The sequence below is a fragment of the Dreissena polymorpha genome, chromosome 16 (assembly GCF_020536995.1).
Source record: "Dreissena polymorpha isolate Duluth1 chromosome 16, UMN_Dpol_1.0, whole genome shotgun sequence".
In the NCBI taxonomy this organism is placed as follows: Eukaryota; Metazoa; Mollusca; class Bivalvia; order Myida; family Dreissenidae; genus Dreissena; species Dreissena polymorpha.
This window is the reverse complement of record NC_068370.1, coordinates 8,476,695-8,496,430: the sequence shown is the minus strand read 5'-3', so window position 1 is coordinate 8,496,430 and position 19,736 is coordinate 8,476,695. Positions and strand designations below refer to the sequence as shown.

The 19,736-nt window shown below is 33.2% G+C and overlaps 1 protein-coding gene across 50 annotated transcripts in view; it reads left to right on the top strand.

Annotated features, from left to right (window-relative positions):
• The window catches only part of LOC127863025 (CD109 antigen-like), a 94,751-nt gene that overhangs the window by 8,083 nt on the left and 66,932 nt on the right, over window positions 1-19,736 (top strand). For all 50 annotated transcript variants that reach the window (XM_052402395.1, XM_052402396.1, XM_052402411.1 and 47 more), the window contains exons 10-20: window positions 1,303-1,393; window positions 1,611-1,838; window positions 2,329-2,562; window positions 3,388-3,489; window positions 3,581-3,646; window positions 4,024-4,218; window positions 4,447-4,596; window positions 7,164-7,235; window positions 15,400-15,499; window positions 16,827-16,847; window positions 17,472-17,486. In XM_052402395.1, coding sequence (XP_052258355.1) covers window positions 1,303-1,393; window positions 1,611-1,838; window positions 2,329-2,562; window positions 3,388-3,489; window positions 3,581-3,646; window positions 4,024-4,218; window positions 4,447-4,596; window positions 7,164-7,235; window positions 15,400-15,499; window positions 16,827-16,847; window positions 17,472-17,486 — 1,274 coding nt within the window. The remainder of the gene's footprint in view (window positions 1-1,302; window positions 1,394-1,610; window positions 1,839-2,328; window positions 2,563-3,387; window positions 3,490-3,580; window positions 3,647-4,023; window positions 4,219-4,446; window positions 4,597-7,163; window positions 7,236-15,399; window positions 15,500-16,826; window positions 16,848-17,471; window positions 17,487-19,736) is intronic.

The window sequence follows — 19,736 nt, the reverse complement described above, 5'->3', positions numbered from 1 at the left end:
AAGGTGAGCCCATGAGTTTGACTTGAAGTTATACATAGGGCGGATAAGTGATATAAACCTGCCATTGATACTGTATGGCAGAAACAAGTGATACAGGAAGTCGTCTGTAGATCGATACAAAGGCTGAAATTTCAAGCATTAATGCACATTTCATACATTTAAACCTACGGTGAAATGTAGATAACAGAAAGCGCGTACAATTAGTTGATTGGTGTTCATGTCGACATGAATTTAAATGTATTTAATTTTTGAAAGGTTATGACAAGATCAATGAAAGGTTTTGTTAATTTCAAATTCACATGTGCATGCTTTATTAACACATTTACAATTAACAAGAGTTTATCTTACTGTTATTTTTTACTGTTTTTCTAAACACTGTAAACGTTTTAGACGACGTTATTTAACATTCAGTCAGTGTATGTTTATTATCATCGGGAAATCCGCGGAAAATATAGTTATTGAAGAAGTGTCTGCCTATGTTTGGATATTAACAGTTGTAAACAGTTAACCTACACACGGTTTTCTTAGTGGGGCTGGTTTATAATCTTAAAGTGAATATATGTATGCCAATTGCTGACAAGTGTCCTAGTAAAATCAAAGCTAAGGGTAGAAAGGTCTAAGAAATAATGTTTCGTAACTAATCACGACACACGTCATTGGGTACGCCCGTAATCGAACCCGCGATTCGCGAATTTGTAGTCCTGTGCTTACCAACCGAGATGACCAGTTACGTATTTTGGTGTAAAAACGTGAAACGTTTGAGAAATAACACGCCAGAAGATATTTAAAGGAATGTTTTCGGCCTCATTGATCTGATCTTACATTAGCGACCATTGAAATTATTTCAAATGAAACTTGCACACACAAATATCAGAGCTATGTTCAATGATCATATTTTGTATTTATTGTTTATGTTATGTAGAAAAGATTGGTTTCAGTCTTATATTCTCATAAAAATATAAGTGTTATACCTGTTTATTAATAGTTCAAACAAAGGTTGTGCTGAAAACAGAAAAAAATGTCGAGACATCATTATATTTTAATAATAAATATAATGAAAGGAAGAAATTTGGATTTAATCATAATTTCTCATATCGGACTTACAGTGTGGCATTTGTTAGAAAAGCTTACTTATTCTATAGATATTTAAAACAAACTGTTCATGCGAATAAGTTTATGAAAGTTTATGAAGCATAAGCTGGCAAGAAATAAAACATAAAAATCGATATGGGACCCATTTAATGCACACTTTTTTTACTTTATAACCGATAAAACATTCACAGCCTTACAACAAAATTACAGTTTCACGTTCAACACTGGTGTTCAGGGAAGCTGTACTTTGGTCGTCTACCAAGAGAACGACCGATACCATTACTATAGCATTTCAACACCGGTAGGCTTTTGTTTTATCCATGGAATTAATTGTAAAAACATAATTTTTCGACACTTATTAATTACGTCTTGTTCAAGAATAAACGTTATACATACATGTATAGCTGACTAAATAAGTATTAGCTATTGATATTATTAACAAATACAAATACTTTGACGGTATTTTTATTCTCCAAAAATATATTTTTATTTTCTTAATTACAAACACATATTTACAGATAAATGGGTTGGCGAATTTTACGATTTCCATGTCCGACCTCAGAAGTCAAGGAGTAGATACATCGCATAACATGAAACTACGAGCCACTGTAACGGATAACTCCACTTTGCTGTCGTTTACCACAGAAAAGGATATAATTATACAAGGGAATCATGACGACCAGTATAAACTACAAGAGATAATGATAAGAAATGGATTTGTAAATGGATTGAACTATACTACATACGTAAGTTACATAAAAAAGATAAACTTGTATGTTTCGTCTACATTTAATAAGTATTGGCGAATTTTAAGCATGGATTTATTCGTTGAGTCGACAATAGATTTCGGTATGTAAGCTTATAAGCAATTCGAAAAGCGCCAAAGGCTTGTACGAGATTTCCATTACTATTTTATCATTATTTTATAAATAGTGAATTTTCACTATCCCATACTCTTATTTTCTTTGTTATTGGTAACCTTATACCGACATTCTGATCGGACATGTAGGATACTCTTTGCATGCATATTTATTTATACATGTACACCAAATTCAGTTCTATTTGATGCTTTAACATTATTATTCGTGAAATGATAAAACATATTGCTGAAAGAATAAGACATTAATAATTAAAGAATAATGGTGTATATAACACCACCATGTGCTATCATTTATTTCAATTTAATCGTTCAATATAGTATTTCATTTAGTGACAAATTCGTGTTCATTTTTTCAGCTGAAATTGACAAAAAACGGGAAAGGTCCAAACATGATCGGAGCGCTTGACGTTTCTGTCACGTACTACAGTGTAGTTTTAAGTACATGTCATCAACAATACGGTACACTTGACCACCAGTATTTACAAATCTCAACATCGAATTTCAATGGACAAACAACCTTTGGTCAAAATGGCATTGCAGTAGTAACATTTCCTGTTAACGGCATTAATATTGAGAAAGTAGATTTGCAGGTATGGTTACTAAAAAAATTGTGTACAATTTCGAGTAAAGGTAGATCTTTAGTATTTAAATGTCAAAATAATCACATCTTCAATACTTTGTGCACAAACCCTATCTTCTCTATGCTAAGGGTAACATAAATACTCAAAATCAACGAAAATTTCGCAAAATATTTCGTAAAATAAAGTAAACCTATAAAACAAACCAGTGTACCTTATAGCAATAGCCAACATTTCAACGCTAGATGTGGTATGGTAACATAGATTTAACGAGATACAAAATGCTCGTTTTTTTGGTGGCACAATATATACCGTTTAAATTTCCCGCAACGATATCTATTCATACGACAGACGAACACTACCATGGTACATAAACTTGTGTTGAATATTTTGTCCCACAAAAAGAGAAAAGAGCATTTTGTACCTGTTAAATCTATTTTTCTAGACCAAATCTAGCGTTAATTTTTTTTACTATTTTTGAGTGTTTATGGTCTATTAGTAAATTATGCATGTATTTGAAAACATGAGCGACAATCTATACGAATTAAAAGAAAACAAAACATGTAAACGAGTTCATTTAACGGAAATAGCCACCTTTTCCAAGAGACTCGGAATAACTTTTGATAAGTGTTCACATCATACTCCAAATAGTTCCTCTGAAAATGTTCATAACAACGCTTAAGTAGCATTAACACGACAGTGTTTGGGGATGGGACGACATGGCCCTTCAATTGAAACTATTACTTATTAAGATAATGAAATATTAATTAAGCTATCGCTTATACCCCTAATGTGTATATACTTTATTTTTATTTATTATTTTTCATTTAATTAAAGGTACGGTACACCACTGCTGCGGACTTTTCAAAAACGCTGTACTCGATGTCGAAAACCCCGACAGACGTGTTGAAAGTGACTTTGAGTAGTGCTGAAATGCAGGCAAGATTATGTTTCCTTTAAGGATTCTTCACGCGTATTGCCTGTCGGATTACATATTTATTCATGTCATTTTTTACGTTTGTTCGGACAGGTGGGAAACGTTGTGACAGTTACAGCAGAATCATCAAAACCACTGTATGGCCCCGTTACAAGTGAAGTACGTATCACGACAAAATGACCAAATACCATATTTTGTAGTACAATAAAAATATTGTGAAAACATTTTGAATATTCATAAATGATTAATATTAATCAAGTGTTGACAAAAAACACATTTAATTTGCAAATAATTAGTTACAATTTTTCAATGTGATGTTATACACTCAAACTCAAACGTTTTAAAAAGGGATACTTATATTTTATGTATATCAATATCTGTTAGGAGAAACATTTGGATGTAAATGAACATAATACTATGTTACGATGTATATATGCATTATTTCGTAAACACCAGTATAAAAACTTGCCTTTTGTTCTTCGTTTACTACGCATAAAACATGGAAATGGTTCTATAGAAATGTTTTTATTCTGAAGGTTTACTGTCGAAATCGTCTTGTGCAGTTTGAATCTACAATAGCTAATGGTGAAACTACGTTTCGTTGGAAGGTTTTACTTACAAATGATATGGTCCCTTTCTCCTACATAGTAGCTTCACATATAACTAGCGGTCGGTGGAGTTTATCTGATAGCGCTTTCGTACAAGTTGATGGGACACCTATGAAAAATAAGGTATATATTTATTTTTAGAGAGTTGTTTTTAGTATTTCTTTACTAATAATTAGATACATGCCAATTGTTAAATAGTGATAGAATACTTTCTTTGAAGATTTTGGTTTAGTTTGAATTGCTCAATGCTAATAACAGGTTTCGCTATATCAAAAATGTTTATACAATCTAACCTAAAGTGGCATCACATATAAATAATCCTCTTTGTTATTGTTGTGTCTGAATAATTAGGTACAAGTGACGTATAACACTAGTTTAACCGAACCAGGACAATTCGTTGATATGAAGATAACTGCTGATCCATTATCGATGGTGTACGTGATGGTTGGAGATGAACGTAACAGGCTGCTCGGAAATGAAAAGGATATATTCTCTGATGAGGTAAATAAGATTTCTTGATCGATTTCATAAGCATAGACGTTTGGAAAAAAAAGACTTAAACTATAAAATTTGTGTTGCCACCCTTGATGGGCGATTTCCATCGGTCCTGTCCTAACCCTCCGACTGTGTGACAATCACTTTTGCTGTTTTACACTTTTTAGTTGTTCGCGTAGCGAACACTAATGTTGTTACTGAAAATTTCAAGTCGGTTCGGCTTATCTACGGAGAGCCTACTACCCGCCACACATGCCGTATCCGCGCGAGAAAGAGTTGTATAATTTATGCAAGAGGTTTTAGTTCTCCAACCACATTCATTCACAAATGGAAACATTACATGAATATCGTGTTAAATGTACTAGTTTCGAAAAGAGCTTATATAGAAAAGAATCAATAAACAATGATTGCATTATACCTGTCGCAGAAGAGATTGTTTATGAATGATTAAAATAGTCCACTTTCTGCTTCGTCTTCGTGACGTAGTATTTTTGCTCAGCTCATTCATAATCGGAGGCTATGAATAGATGCGGCTGCCGATAAACAAGGGAGAGTCCAATTGCACGGGTTATAACAACGCAATAGTATAAGGTTACGCGTGTTTATATTCTCAATTTATAAAACGTTGAACATGAGTTTAACAATAACTTAAGGGATACGATAGACAACAACAAAAATGCTTCATAATCGCTAAACCCGAATATAACAAACAATTAAATATAACACAAATGATCTGTTTCGTAACCTCGTTCATGCTTCTACAGCGGGGATTTCTGGGAAACATTCGTTTGTTCTCAAAAGAGAGAGGCGATATTTTGTATTTACGGGTGCTTTCAACGCAATAGTAGAAGGTTAAAATTGTTTATATTCACAGTTCTCAATTTATTAAATGTTTTACATGAGTTCACCAATGACTACAGTTATACTATAGACAACCTCAAAAATGCTTTATATTAATCGATAAAACCGAAAACAACTAAATATAAAAAGAAATATCTTTTAAAAATGTAGTCGGCGTAAACGCTGACTTTGAAATAAAGTTTTCAATTTACTTTTCTAAATAAATAAATAAAATGAAAACTTAAGTTTAACTATTGTCTTTTTTTCACTTGTATAAAGTTGCATATTCACCGCATGAACTGTGTGTTATCATTGTAAAACCACACATTTGTGAAAGAAGATAAAAAAAATACTACGGTATTGCATATCATATGTGTCCTCACATGCCTAATTATGAATATATTTCTTCACTATCAAAATATATCGTATGTTAATATTTGATTTAAACGCAGTTTTCTTTCGACACATTTAAATCACACTTTCAAAGCCGCGTCATGAGAAAATGGGTCTTATGCGTTTCGGCCAGCGTTTCTTAAACCCAACATGTGCATTTGCGCAGTCAGGTCAGAGGCGATGCTGTTCTCTATAAAATCACTGAATATGCTATGGTCTCATTATGTATCTCCTGACCAGACTGAGAGATGCGCTTGCTGAGTGGGCTATATATATGATGGGCGCATATGGAAGAAGACCCATTTTCGAATAAAGAGGGTCATTAAAAATCTCATCGCGAATTGTAAATGGCACATTATAGCACAATGCTTTTCGATACAAAATTGAATTCAAAATAGCAAACTTTTAAATATGGGCAGCCTATCCAGGCGTTCAGGAACGATGTCCAGACGTGCTGACCGAGTCAGGCAACTATTGTGGTTGGATAATTGAACGATTTTCCTCTTATCGTGACACTATACTATTTTGGTAATGATTGTTTTCTCATCTTGAAAGCAAAACTGAAATTCTGCGAGATGGAATTAAACGCGTAATTATAACTGGGCCGCAATTTGTGTCGTTTGAACATACAGAGAGTAGTCCGGGATTCCTTACACTGAACAGTGCTACATCCTTTGCGCTGAGCACTGATACAGTGATTTAGCCAAAGTTCAGAGGTTTTATCTCGAATCAGCCTATGAAATATACGAAAATATTCATGCGTGTCTGCTGGCGTTATGTTAAAGTCAATAAGATGAAAAGCTGGGTAAAACAGCTATGCCGAAAAGCGCATTGGTGCTGTCTTGAGGACTACCTAATTTGTGCGTAAAAAGTATTGCTCGCAGATTTATTTTTTATTTATTTTCATCAATGATCTTATTGTATATTTTGAATTCGTATATGGTTTCAAAAATCAAAAGTTTTGTACAGGGAATTTTTATCATGAAATTATATTCTAAGTGAGATATGTATTCGATATTCCAACAATATTCATTTAATATGATGGTGATAGCAAATTGTCTTTATATTCAGTTCTCATTTCCATTTTCATCATACTTTCTATGCTTTCAGAATGTCCAAAAAGGGCCATGTTGTTGTTATTTTTTCTAAGTTATCTCTTTGAAATATATAGGATGATAAAAAGTGCACACAAAGCTCGACCCGTGCGTTATGACACACTCTTTATAATTTTGAATGGCGTGTGTTAATTTAAAACTTATATTTTTTGAAAAATGAATTGCGTCTTTAATTATGCAATAGCGAACAACTTCAGTGCCTTCAGCGCTTTGATTATTTTATAGGTTATGGACGGAGTGACATCGTTTTCCAACAACCATGCAGACAATGGATATCTAAACGGTCAAGATGAATCAGTAAGTGCATGCAAACGTAAGATACGCGTATGGTCATAAGCAAATAGTATTATAGTGTTTGTTCCTCACCAGCATATTACATCATAATCAGTATCGGCAGGTGCAACTGGTCTCTTTAAAACATATTTAAATACCGACAGAAGACAACCGATACTAAAAGTATTAATATTTAATCTCTTTTTTATTTTGACAATGATTACATAAGATAACATTTTCTGTACAGCAACAACAAAAATCTTATGTTGATAGAGTTATCCATAATAATGACGGAATAATACACACTCATCTGTACAATCTTGACAACGATGCATTATTTTGACGTTGTAGCACGTTCTTTATTTTTGTGATAATGTTATGGAAACAAGTGCTATATGAGTAAAGAAATAGAAGCGGCTGTCTTTGTTCGTTCGCCCTCAGCCATTTTGTCAGGGCAATATTTAAATAATAACTAACTTAAATTCAGTAACATTTAGTTCAGGAATTCTTCACATAAAAGAAAATGTGTGCATTATAATTTTATGAGAAAGAATAGTAATGTAAATAAAGTATTTCAAAACTTGACCAAACAAGAAAATAAAACTTCACATGAATTATTCCCGGATGATCCTGTTTTAAGTTCAAATCTTTAATTTTCATTGCATATGTATTAAATTCATTTGTTTGATAGAAAATACTTTCAAGAATCAGTATATGTCCATTTTATATTACTTAAATACGATAAACGGTAAAATCACAGAAAACATTAAGCAATTAAAACAAAATTAAGCGCTAGTTTAGCGACGTCATTTCGGAGTTTTCTCATTATGAGGCTTGCCGAATTAGCACCAAAAGTCTCAGAACACGTCACATTTAACAAGCTTTATCAAAGTACTGACATAACTGGTGTGACGGTGCATTTGAAGAGGATGGATATCAAAACATCAATTTAAGTTAATTTACATCACCACAATTGTGTATGTGGATACGAATATTTTGGGTACGAAATAATTTGGGTACGAAAATTTTGGGTACAAAAAATTATGCCTAAAAAAATTGGGTACGAAAAAAAATTGGTTACGAACAAAAATTTGGGAAAGAAATAAAGTTGGGTACGACAAAAATTGGGTACGAAAAAAATTGGGTACGAACAAATTTGGGTACGAAAAAAATTGGGAGTACGGGGAAGAAGTACCCGTTGGGAACTTGACCCATTCGGCGAAACTGGGAGGCGGGTTACATTCTCGATCAAATATAACAAGAAATATCTTTAATAAGATATTCGACGTGTATTTTCTGTACCACTTATCTTAAAAAACCGTTATGGTACAGTAAAATGTTTGTGGGTTATAACATTACGTTTCAGCAGATATATTCAAAACTTGACATGCTCTTTAATTACACCATCCTCTTTAATTTCACATGTATATCATACCAAACTTTATATTTCGTTCTTTTCTTTCCTAAGTTAATGATGTTATGTGTACGGACGTGATTTCACATGCCCATGTGCGTGAACATATAATTTTTCCCTTTTTATTATTGTTTTTTCTCTAATTTAATAAGCTTTTTTTTCGTTAAGTACGGCAATATTCCCGAAAGTAGGTATGAGCACATAGCCGGACTCTAGTCGTAAGAGCACTTGAATATGTGAGTTCGCCCATGAACACATGGTAAGGTTAACTAAATCTCCGCGATATGACCTGATATGTGTTAAAAACAGCAAACAATATCCAACAAACGAATGAATTATCAAACATAGTATGTGCACTGATGTGGCTCTGTAATTTCTATTTGAAAAGTTTATTAAAAATGCTAAGTGAGAAAGAACGCATAAGAGCGAGTTTCATATAATCAATCGGCTTTTATGCTGTAATTCGTTTTCTTTACACTCATGATCGCGTTAAACGTTAATTATGCACGTTTTCATTCGCAATTTATTTACAGAATCACGACAAATTGTCAAATACAATACAGAAAATGCAGAGTTGTTTCATTGATCTATAAACATATAATGGATTGAATATAACTGATTTAAAATTAACGTTTTCAAACTATTATTAAATCTTTTCCCCAGAATATGCTGTCCTATTCATAGCTGAGCTGCCTTTACCTTTATCAATGATAATCAGCGAGGTATGCCGATTGAGAAAAATTAGCAATCCCAATCGGACTGGCTCGGTCTTTTACATAGGTCGCCATTTTTTTCATGGTATGATATCTTAGACGAGCTGCTTCGCTGACACAGCATCGTCAAAAATGGAAAAGAAATAAAAAGGCATCTTTAAATTATTTGAAACTACAGAGGTCAGAACTGTAATATTTATTGAGTAATATCGTCTCGGGATCTGTCAAATCCTGGCAGGATTATGAAGTGCCTAAAAAACTTAATGATGATCCAAATTTCAAAATTAGTTGCTGTATGTTTTGCAAAAAACGATAGTAAAATATATAATCTTACGGTTTCAAAATCAAAACTTTTTTATGTTCATATAAATTTGAAAAATCTATTTATGATTAATTTGTAAGTATTGATTCTGTGTGCTGTTTATTTGCATACTGATCACGCCAATAACAAACCCAAACATCCAAACAATTCATGCCTATATTAATACCATTCTAATTCACCTTTAAAACAACAGCATTATGTACAATATTAATTTCATCACCCTTCAATTCCAATTCCAATAATATATCAGATCATATTTCTCTAATGTTGTCTCATCCCATACACATATATGTCTAACAGATTAAAAATAAACTACAGGAAAACGACAGTTATTTCACAAACATCACACACTCTGCAAATAAAACACTCTGTATCAGCAGACAATTTGTTGTATAAATCAACCTCTGGTTTAATGATCGCCATATTTGAACTACGTTCAATTTGGCCGCGCCCATAAGTTTCGAAATTCTTATTTGCAAATGTCAGAGAAAATGTTTAAATCTTTAGACAGCTCGAAAAGAGCGGAAGGCAATTTAATTGTGCAAAGTTGAGTACTTTGTGTACATGTGGATCGGTTCTACGGTGGAATATTATACTTTTTTTTTAACTGTGTTTGAAACAATTAAACTGGTTCGGCGGTAGTGGATTTTTGAGTGAAAATGGAATTAATCAATATTTAATGATTCATCATCGTATTAATTATTATCATTATCGTTCCTGTCAACATTGCAATATGCAAAATACTAGTGCTTCATAGTTATTGTTCTTCTGACATAGTTCACTAACATCCAAGATTGGAATGGTAATTATGTACAGATAAAATAATTGTGCACAATTTTGTATTTTAACAAATGATCATTAATCTAAACCCATTTATTAATATAGATTGCACTAAAAGGCTGAGGCTTACTTAAACAATCAATGCTGTTTCCATCGCAGAACCAATACTTCGTGTCTTTGTATAGTAGACCTATTCGGCTCCATGCCTATTTTGCATCATGTTGAAACATGGGTCGATTGGTTTCAGGCTTATTCAGTCTAAATCAACACGGCTTCTTTGGCAATATCTTAAATGCTTCATTGGCAATATCTGGAAGGATCCATATAATTTAAAGATGATTTTAAGAACTCTCAATCAGTTTCAGTGGGGTTCAAACCGGACCCTTTTTAAAGCTAGTTTGACACCATATCCAATATGCCAGCACAATCTTTTTTATAATCAATAAATATAAAAATTGATGATTATGTCCAATTTATTTCGTTCCTTATATGTTACAACAATGTGTTAGTCACCATTTGTTATTGTCCTCTGCATAAAGCCTGGTATATCTGCATGGGCATCAAACTAAATCAGTAACCCTAGCCTAATTAAGTAAATTACAGTAACTTTGTTGAGTTAAAACTTATCAACACTTTAAGGTCTTCAAAAAATAATATCAAATTAAAATCATTTTGGTTAATTATAGGCTTTAAATTGGAATGTGATACCACTCATGCATTTGACTATATAATTATACAATTACGGGTCACATTATTTATGAGGAATTCCAATACATCTCCATATAACCGTATACTCAAGTCAAATAATCAAGCGATTGGCTTCCTGCCATTTTTTCATTTTATGTTATGACGCAATGATCTTGTTTTTGAATTGATGAAACATTCTTGTTAAACTTTGAAACAGAGATAAATAATTTCAAAATATTAACCACAATTTAATAAATTCAGTTAAATACTGTATCGAGCTAACATATGCCAAAGAGCAAGTCAATTTTGGAATTAAATTAAATACTAGTAAGAGGAAACTCTGGGATCACAGTTCAGATTTGTCAAATCTACAAATTTGCGTGTGGCCATGTATAATTTATAAATAATTACCATTACGTCACATGTAACACACATTTCTATGTTGACCAGTCCAGAGGGATAGCAAGGTGGAATTGAAAAGGAGCAGGATGCAGCACGCTGCAATTTATCTTTTGATTTTTCAATTGAATTGTACTTGTTATTTTTAGACCGCAAAACAGAAATTGCACTTTTTCTCTGAGCAGAACACATTATTCGTACACATTACATAGTGTAATGACAAAAAAGCATATAAACACAAAGTATACCTCTTCTATGTGGTGCAAATGTCATTTAAGAGTAAAATTGTAAATAAAATTGTATATAAAAGTGTATTATTAATTATTAAAAAGGTTTTGACAAAGTGATTTGTGCATCAGTTACAAAATATAATTACAAGAAAGTGTATTTAATGCACATTAAACATAACAGTATTGGACTCGTTTCTTTCTGTGTTTAATGCACATTTAATAAACTTGAACATGCTGACAAGAAACACTTTTATCAGAAAAAAGTGTTGTTATGTATTTTTCCAGCATTTATACACCTAAGTGTGTTTTAGTGTATTTCTCCTCCTGAAAAATTCACTTTACCAGAATAAATGTATGCTTAAGTGCATTTAACTGTGTTTTACGTATATTTACAAATGCATTAATGCCTCATATGGCTTATTTGAGGTAGAAATAATGCGTTTTGTATTTCTGTTACGTATAGCTACCAAAACAGTTCAATTTATTGTTTAATTAAGTACAGTACAGGATGTGAAGTTGAAATAAGACATCAATCTTCAAAAAAGCTTTTTAATAATGTATAATATGCCGTTTTTATTTAAATTATAAGTGACAGAAAATGGCTTGGAATCCTTTCATACGATATTGAAATAATTCCACAGTAATTGTTATTGATTCTTTTCTAATTTATACATTAATCCTTATAATCTTAATGCATCTGCAATTTAATGATAAACATGTAAAATCATTGTTTTACACCAATAACATAAGGAATAATGCTGACTTATAAAATAATAATCCCTGATTTCAAAAGTACTTACACACAAATAAGGAATACTAATGTGAAAGTAATTAAGCTAATCTGATAGTAATGTTTGGCTCCAATAATAAAACTCAAATCAAAGCATAGATCCATAAGTTAAATAGACATTATTTGATCATTAATAAAAACAAAATATAATATATAAAATATAAATGTTTCTATTACATCAATAAAGCCACACACCTTGCCTCAGACTTTGAAATGAAATACATGTTAATCAATACATAAAGATGCAATTTGCAAAATTGTCATTAAATCTAAAGCTTTGTTAGCAAGTAATTTATTATTTTAAAACGGTACCGCTTTTAAAACCGAAAGTAGGATTTCTAGACGTATACGTCCATTCATTTTGACAAAAGCGATAAATCTATAGCCTAGTTAGCAAGTAATTTATTATTTTTTCAAACGGTACCGCTTTTAAAACCGAAAGAAGAATTTCTAGACGTATACGTCCATTTCGACAAACGCGATTTTTTTTAAGTTTTAAAGCGCAAAAAGACGTAATTTTACCTTGTAACCACCAGATATATTCTAATTGGCATAGATAAAATATGTTTCTTATACTTACATTTACTATGCCAAATAAGGTGTGTGGCTTTAAGGATTTTTATTTTAATACACCGAAGACTGAGAACTTGTAAAGGTATGACATTGTATAAGTCAATTTTTGGAAAATCAACCTTTGTATTATTATCTTTGTTCGTCAATGTCTTAATTGATCAAATGTATATTAAACTGGGAATTTTTTTTATATTAAATTAATATTGTTTGGATATTTTATCATTCTTACTGCATTTATAAACTGTGTTCGTGGAAGCATTGACACGGTTTCATTTTTTGAGTATCTAAAAAAATTAATTTAACATCTAGTTTTGGTCAGTTTTTATATGTTAAGTGTCGATTTCACTTATAAATAAAAACATAATATTATACATTATTGAACGGATTATTCCAAGATCGATGTCTTATTCCAACTTCGTATAGTGTAGTTAATTGAACATTGTATTGAACTGTATGGGAAGCTATATTTTTGAAGTAACGAAAATACAAAATGCTTTATTTCTACCACAAGTAGACCATATTAGGCCTACTGCCCTTAAAATAGGCACTGGTATGCAATGACATAATATTTTATTATTACTACACTTGAGTATGTTTTCTGACTTTTTCAACGATTTTTGCATAAAAGTATATTAATGGATTTGAAAATATATTTAAAACATACTAAAAATGCACTTCAACATACATATTTTTGGTAAAGTGTATTTGTGAAAATGAAAAATACACAATAAATGCTGGAAAAATGCAGAAAAAAAACAACATTTTTTCTATTGAAAGTGTATCTTGACTGCATTTTCAAGTGTATAAAATGCGCATTAAATGCAGAAAAATACAATGCCAATAGTGCTTCATGTAATGTGCATCAAATGCACTTTTTCTTGTAATAAAATACTTAAGTGATACAAAAATCATCTTGTAATGACGTTTTTTTTAACAATTAGTAATACAATTTTATATAAATTTTCTTTTGAAACGTGACACTTGGTTGACATTTGCACCACCAATATGCGATAGAATTTGTGCAAATATAATTTTTCATTACACTATATTATGAGTATGAATAATGTGTTTTGCTTAGACAACAGTGTATTTGCCACTTCTGGTTTGTTGTATGAAAAATACCCGTACTTTTCAATTGAAATATCAAGAGATGAATAGCAGCGTGCTGCTCCCTGCTCCTTTTAATGTGACTTGGCGGTAATTATTACCAAATCGTTATGGCCAAAGGCACGTTAACATATTTGACAAATAAATGTGAACTGTGATACCAGACTTTCCCCTAACTGGTATAAAAAATAATTCCCGATCTGAATTGCTCTTTGGCAAAGCTTAGTTGGTAACAGTATTCAACTGAACTTTTTCAATGTCTAGTTATTAAATTATCATCATCTTTCAGACAATACCTCTTCAAAAGTTTAACATGATTGTTTCATGACTTCAGAAACAGGATCAGTGCGTCATTACATAAAATGAAAATATATGTCATAGAAAAAAATGGCAGTAAAACTCATTAGATTATGTGCCTTGAACCTGAGATGATATGGTGATGCATTGGGATTTCTAAAAAATAATGTGACCCATAATTGTATAGTTATAATTGGGTGCGCATGCAGATATATCATGTGTTATGCAGAGGACTGTAGCATAAAATTAGTTTCACATTGTTTTAGTTAATCAGTAACAAAGTTAATGGGACAGAATCATCATTAATAATATCAATTGAAAAAAAGTTTTGCTGAAATATTGGATATGGTGTCCATCTAACTATAAAAAAGATCCCTGTTTGATGCCCATTTGCACTGAGTGAGGTCTCAAATCATCTTTAAAGAATATGTATAAGTAAAGATAGGGCCAAGTAAGCCTTTTGATTTGGGGGCTAATAAGCGAATGAATCGACCCAAGTTTAAGGCCGAGGCCAAATAAGCCCGAGGCCGCTTGAGCCTGCTATACTCTGAACTAGTATTGGTTCTACCCAGGAAACAGGCTTGAGTGCTTTAGTAAGCTTACGACTTGCAGTGAAATCTATCTTAAATATTGGTTAAAATTAATTATTATTTGTTATTTAGATCATTTTTACCCCAATTGGTGATTTAGCTGAAAAGAAACAGTCGACACTCAACAGCATTCCATTTAGCTGTTCTGCAAACTGAACTTAGTGTATAGTGTTCATTAAGTGGACATTTCTTTTACAGATTCATAAGTTTGTATGTGTGATTATTTGTGTTGAAATTTGATTTTAGACGTTGTTTACTAAAACGTTAAGTATACTTGCTATTCTAGACCACTGGACTGATAACTTTAACAGACGGGTCAGTATTCAATACGAATCATGCAGACCAGTTGTTTATTTTGGGAAGTCTTCCAACCAGCTGTCAACAGGGTATGGTATAATTGCTTTGTCATTTCGTTCATCTGTTCCCTCTCCCTTTCTCCCTCCCTCTCTCTCTCCTCTCTCTCAATCTCTCTCTACTATGTTACTCTCTCTCTCTTGTTCGTTGTATGTCTGTCTGGCTGTTTGTCTTTGTATGTCTATATCTATACTATCTCCTATCTACTCGCTATCTCACTCTCATCTCTCTTCTCTGCTCTTCTATATACGATCTCTTTCTCTCTCTTCTTACTCTCATCTGACTGAGGATCTATCTTCCTCTATAGCTCTGCTGTATCTCTTAGACTCTCTCGCTATTCTATCCGCTATAGAGACGCGGGATTGATCTTAGAGAGCGCGAGAGAGAGAGCTTAGAGAGCTCTAGAGACCCCTGCTCGAGAGAACTATCGAGCTCTCTCGAGCTCTATAAGACCTTCTAGCCCTCTCTCTAGCCGAGAGAGAGAGAGAGCTCTCGAGCGAGCGAGCGGGAGAGAGAGAGGAGCGAGCCCGCGAGAGAGCAGATAGAGCGCTAGGGAGAGAGAGCGCGAGAGGAGAGCGCGAGCGCGAGCCCTCGAGAGCGCGAGAGAGAGAGCGCGAGAGCGAGCGAGCTCGAGCAGAGCGAGAGCGAGCGCGGCGAGCGAGAGCGAGAGAGCGCGCGAGCGAGCGAGAGCGCAGCGCGAGAGAGAGCGCGAGAGGAGGCGAGCGAGAGGGAGAGAGAGCGCGAGCGAGGCTAGAGAGAGAGAGAGAGAGAGCGAGAGAGCGCGAGAGCGAGATCGACGAGAGAGCGAGAGGAGAGAGAGAGAAAGAGAGCGAGCGAGAGAGAGCGAGCGAGCGAGCGCGAGAGAGCGAGAGAGAGCGAGAGGAGAGTAGAGAGAGAGAAAGAGCGCGGAAGAGAAGAGAGAAGAGCGAGGCGAGCAGAGAGAGCAGAGCGAGGGCGAAAGGAGCGGCGAAGAAGACGCGAAGAGAGGGCGAGAGCGGAGAGCGAGGCGGGAGCGAGAGGAGCGAGCGAGAGCTCGGAGAGAGAGCGGGGAGCGAGGAAGCAGAGAAAAGAACGAAAAGACACCAACCCCTTCTCCCCCTCTCCCTCCCTTGTCTATCTCTCTCTCCCTTCCTTCCTCCCCCTCCCTCCCGCCTCTCCCTCCCTCCATTGATCTCTTCCTCTCCCTCCCTACCCTTTCTCTGAACATTAATAAATTTAATCGCTAAACGTGTTATCTGTGATATATTAATTTATCAATTTATCTGATGTTTTTACTTTCATTTTAATGTCTTGCATTCGATAAGGAGTAGTATTACCAAGTGATGTTAAATCTAACTTTGGATTCTTTCTTTTTTTAAGCTGGCTATGGGGGTACCATGAGTAAGTATGCCTTTAAATAATTTTGCGAATGAAAATTGCAAAATTGATACGTATCACACTTGGTAGTTTATTTAGTTTTCTTGATCAACCTTTGATCCGATATATTTATGTACTATTTAATCACCGTCGCTTTAAAACTGTTCATTCGCTAAGAAGATGTACACCGGTGTGATGTTATACACACTTGTAGTGTATTAATTTTTCCTAAGCTGGTACTTGGGTTACTAAGTATACTTTTAAACCATTTTTGCGAACTCAAACTTGTAATCACATTATCTTCATTGTTTGATTTCGTTATGTTTTTTTATTTAGTTTAACGACCAACTTGTTATCTGATACATTTATGTGTATAACTATATATAGTATTATCACTTTCGCTATACAGGAAAGCATTCTATAAAAGGGCAGTACACTGGTGTGATGTCAGTTTTTCTTTTGGTTTATTTCTTTTCCTACGCTTCTAATGTGGTAAATTTTATTTAATTAATTAAGCGATTTACTTGTTATCTGTGGTATTTTAATTAATTAATTATATGATTTAAAACTTTTGTTTGACCGTATTGCAATCGATAAGGAGTAGTATTACCTTGTGATATGTAATTTTGGTTTATTTCTTTAATTAAGCTGGAGGCACCATAAGTGAGTATACCTTTAAATCATTTTGCAAATTAAAATTGAAAAATTCAAAAAAAGTATCACACTTTGTCTTTTAACAAGTGTACAAGATAAACTTTGGATCTTATATATTTGGACGTATTTAATATTGAATCATCGCCTTTATAAAGTTTTTTTCATCTTCTGAGACGATGTACACCGTTGTGATGTCATACATACTTTTAGTGTATTAGTTTTCCCTTAGCTGGTACTGGGGATATCGTGACTGAATATATTTTTTCATCATTTTTTTGCAAACTAAATTTGTAATGAAATGAACACTTTTTTTGTTTTGTATTTTTATTTAGTTTAAGCGACCAACGTGTTATCTGACAAATGTGTATGTATAACTATATAATCATGTTATGACTTTCGCTATACAGTGAAGCATTCGATAAGGGGCAGTGCACCGGTGTGATGTCCATTTTTTTGTTTTAGTTTTTTTCCCTACGCTTGAACTTTAGGCTTACAAAGAATTGGTTTTATTCGTGCCGAGCCTGATAGATTACACAACAAGAAGGCAGTAACCTGTTTTTTTTCTGATAATCATACCTACATGCCCCCATTTAAAATGATATAATGAAATATAATCGCTACGACGCTGCATTTCTAGCGGGAACGAATACGATGTTTGATATTTTACATGTTTAGAATGACGTACTAAGCACTTGCGCTTTTCAATACAAGTTATTTGTTTATGTTTTGATTGTTTGCTGTTTTTGTTGCTTTTTGTGTCTTAATATATTCTATCTTTGCATCAACTTATTTAAAAGTAGGGGTATACAAAATTAATATGTACAAAAATACATTATGTTATCACTCGCGCTGTACAGTCTCGCATTCAATGAGCAGTACATCGGTGTAATTTCATAATTATCTTTGCTTTATATCTTCTCTTAAGCTGGTACCGGGGTGTCATGAGTGATTATTAGTTTATTAGTTTTAATCTTTATTGTAAATTAAAATATAAAATTTGATTAATATCGCGCTTGTAATTGGCTTCAAGCGACCTACGTTTTATCTGATATAATTTAATAATTATCGCTGTACTATTTGGAATTTGATAAGGAACAGAACAATTGTGTGATGTTTTTGAAACTCTAATTTTATTTACTTTCTTTAGCTGGATCTAGCTGTTGCATGTGTGAATATACATGTGAATATCTCTTGAAAACTAAAAATGCAAATGTGGTGGGTGTCAAACATTGTTCTGTATTAAGTTTAATCGCTAAACGTGTCTTGTATTCGATGAGTATTATTACCAAGTGATATAAACTCTAATTTTGGATTATTTCTTTTTTTAAGCTGGCTCTGGGGGTACCATGAGTGAAATATACCTTTAAATAATTTTGCGAATGAAAATTGCTAAATTGATACGTATCACACTTGGTAGTTTATTTAATTTTCTTGATCAACCTTTGATCCGATATATTTATGTACTATTTAATCACCGTCGCTTTGAAACTGTTCATTCGCTAAGGAGATGTACACCGTTGGGATGTCATACACACTTTTAGTGTATTTATTTTTCCTAAGCTGGTACTTGGGTTACCGTGACTTAGTATACTTTTAAACCATTTTTGCGAACTCAAACTTGTATTAACATTATCGCTTCATTGTTTTATTTCGTATTGTATTTTGATTTAGATTAACGACCAACTTGTTATCTGATACATTTATGTGTATAACGATATATATTATTATCTCTTTCGCTATACAGGTAAGCATTCTATAAAGGGCAGTACACTGGTGTAATGTCAGTTTTTCTTTTGGTTTATTTCTTTTCCTACGCTTGTAATGGGGTTCATGTTTATTAAGTTCAAGCGACCAACTTGTTATATTGTAATGTATAAACATATATTATATTATCACGCAAGCTAGACACTTTTGCATTGGATAAGGAGCAGTACACATGGGTGATATCGGTTTGTTTGCTTTATTTCTTTTCCTTCGATTATACAATGGTGTATTTGATTGAGTTTAAGGACCATATTATAATCTTGTATTAAAAATATAACAGGTAAGTGCTTTATCGATTTGTTTCATTAACTTTTTTCGTAATTATTATATTTATAATATTAGTATCATACAATCACTTTCGCTGTACTAATTGGACGTTGATAAGCATCAGAACACCTGTACGATGTTTTTATACTCTAATTTCCTTTTTAGCTGCTTCTGGGGGTTACATGTGTAAGAATACATTTAAATCTCTCATGAGAACTAAAACTGCAA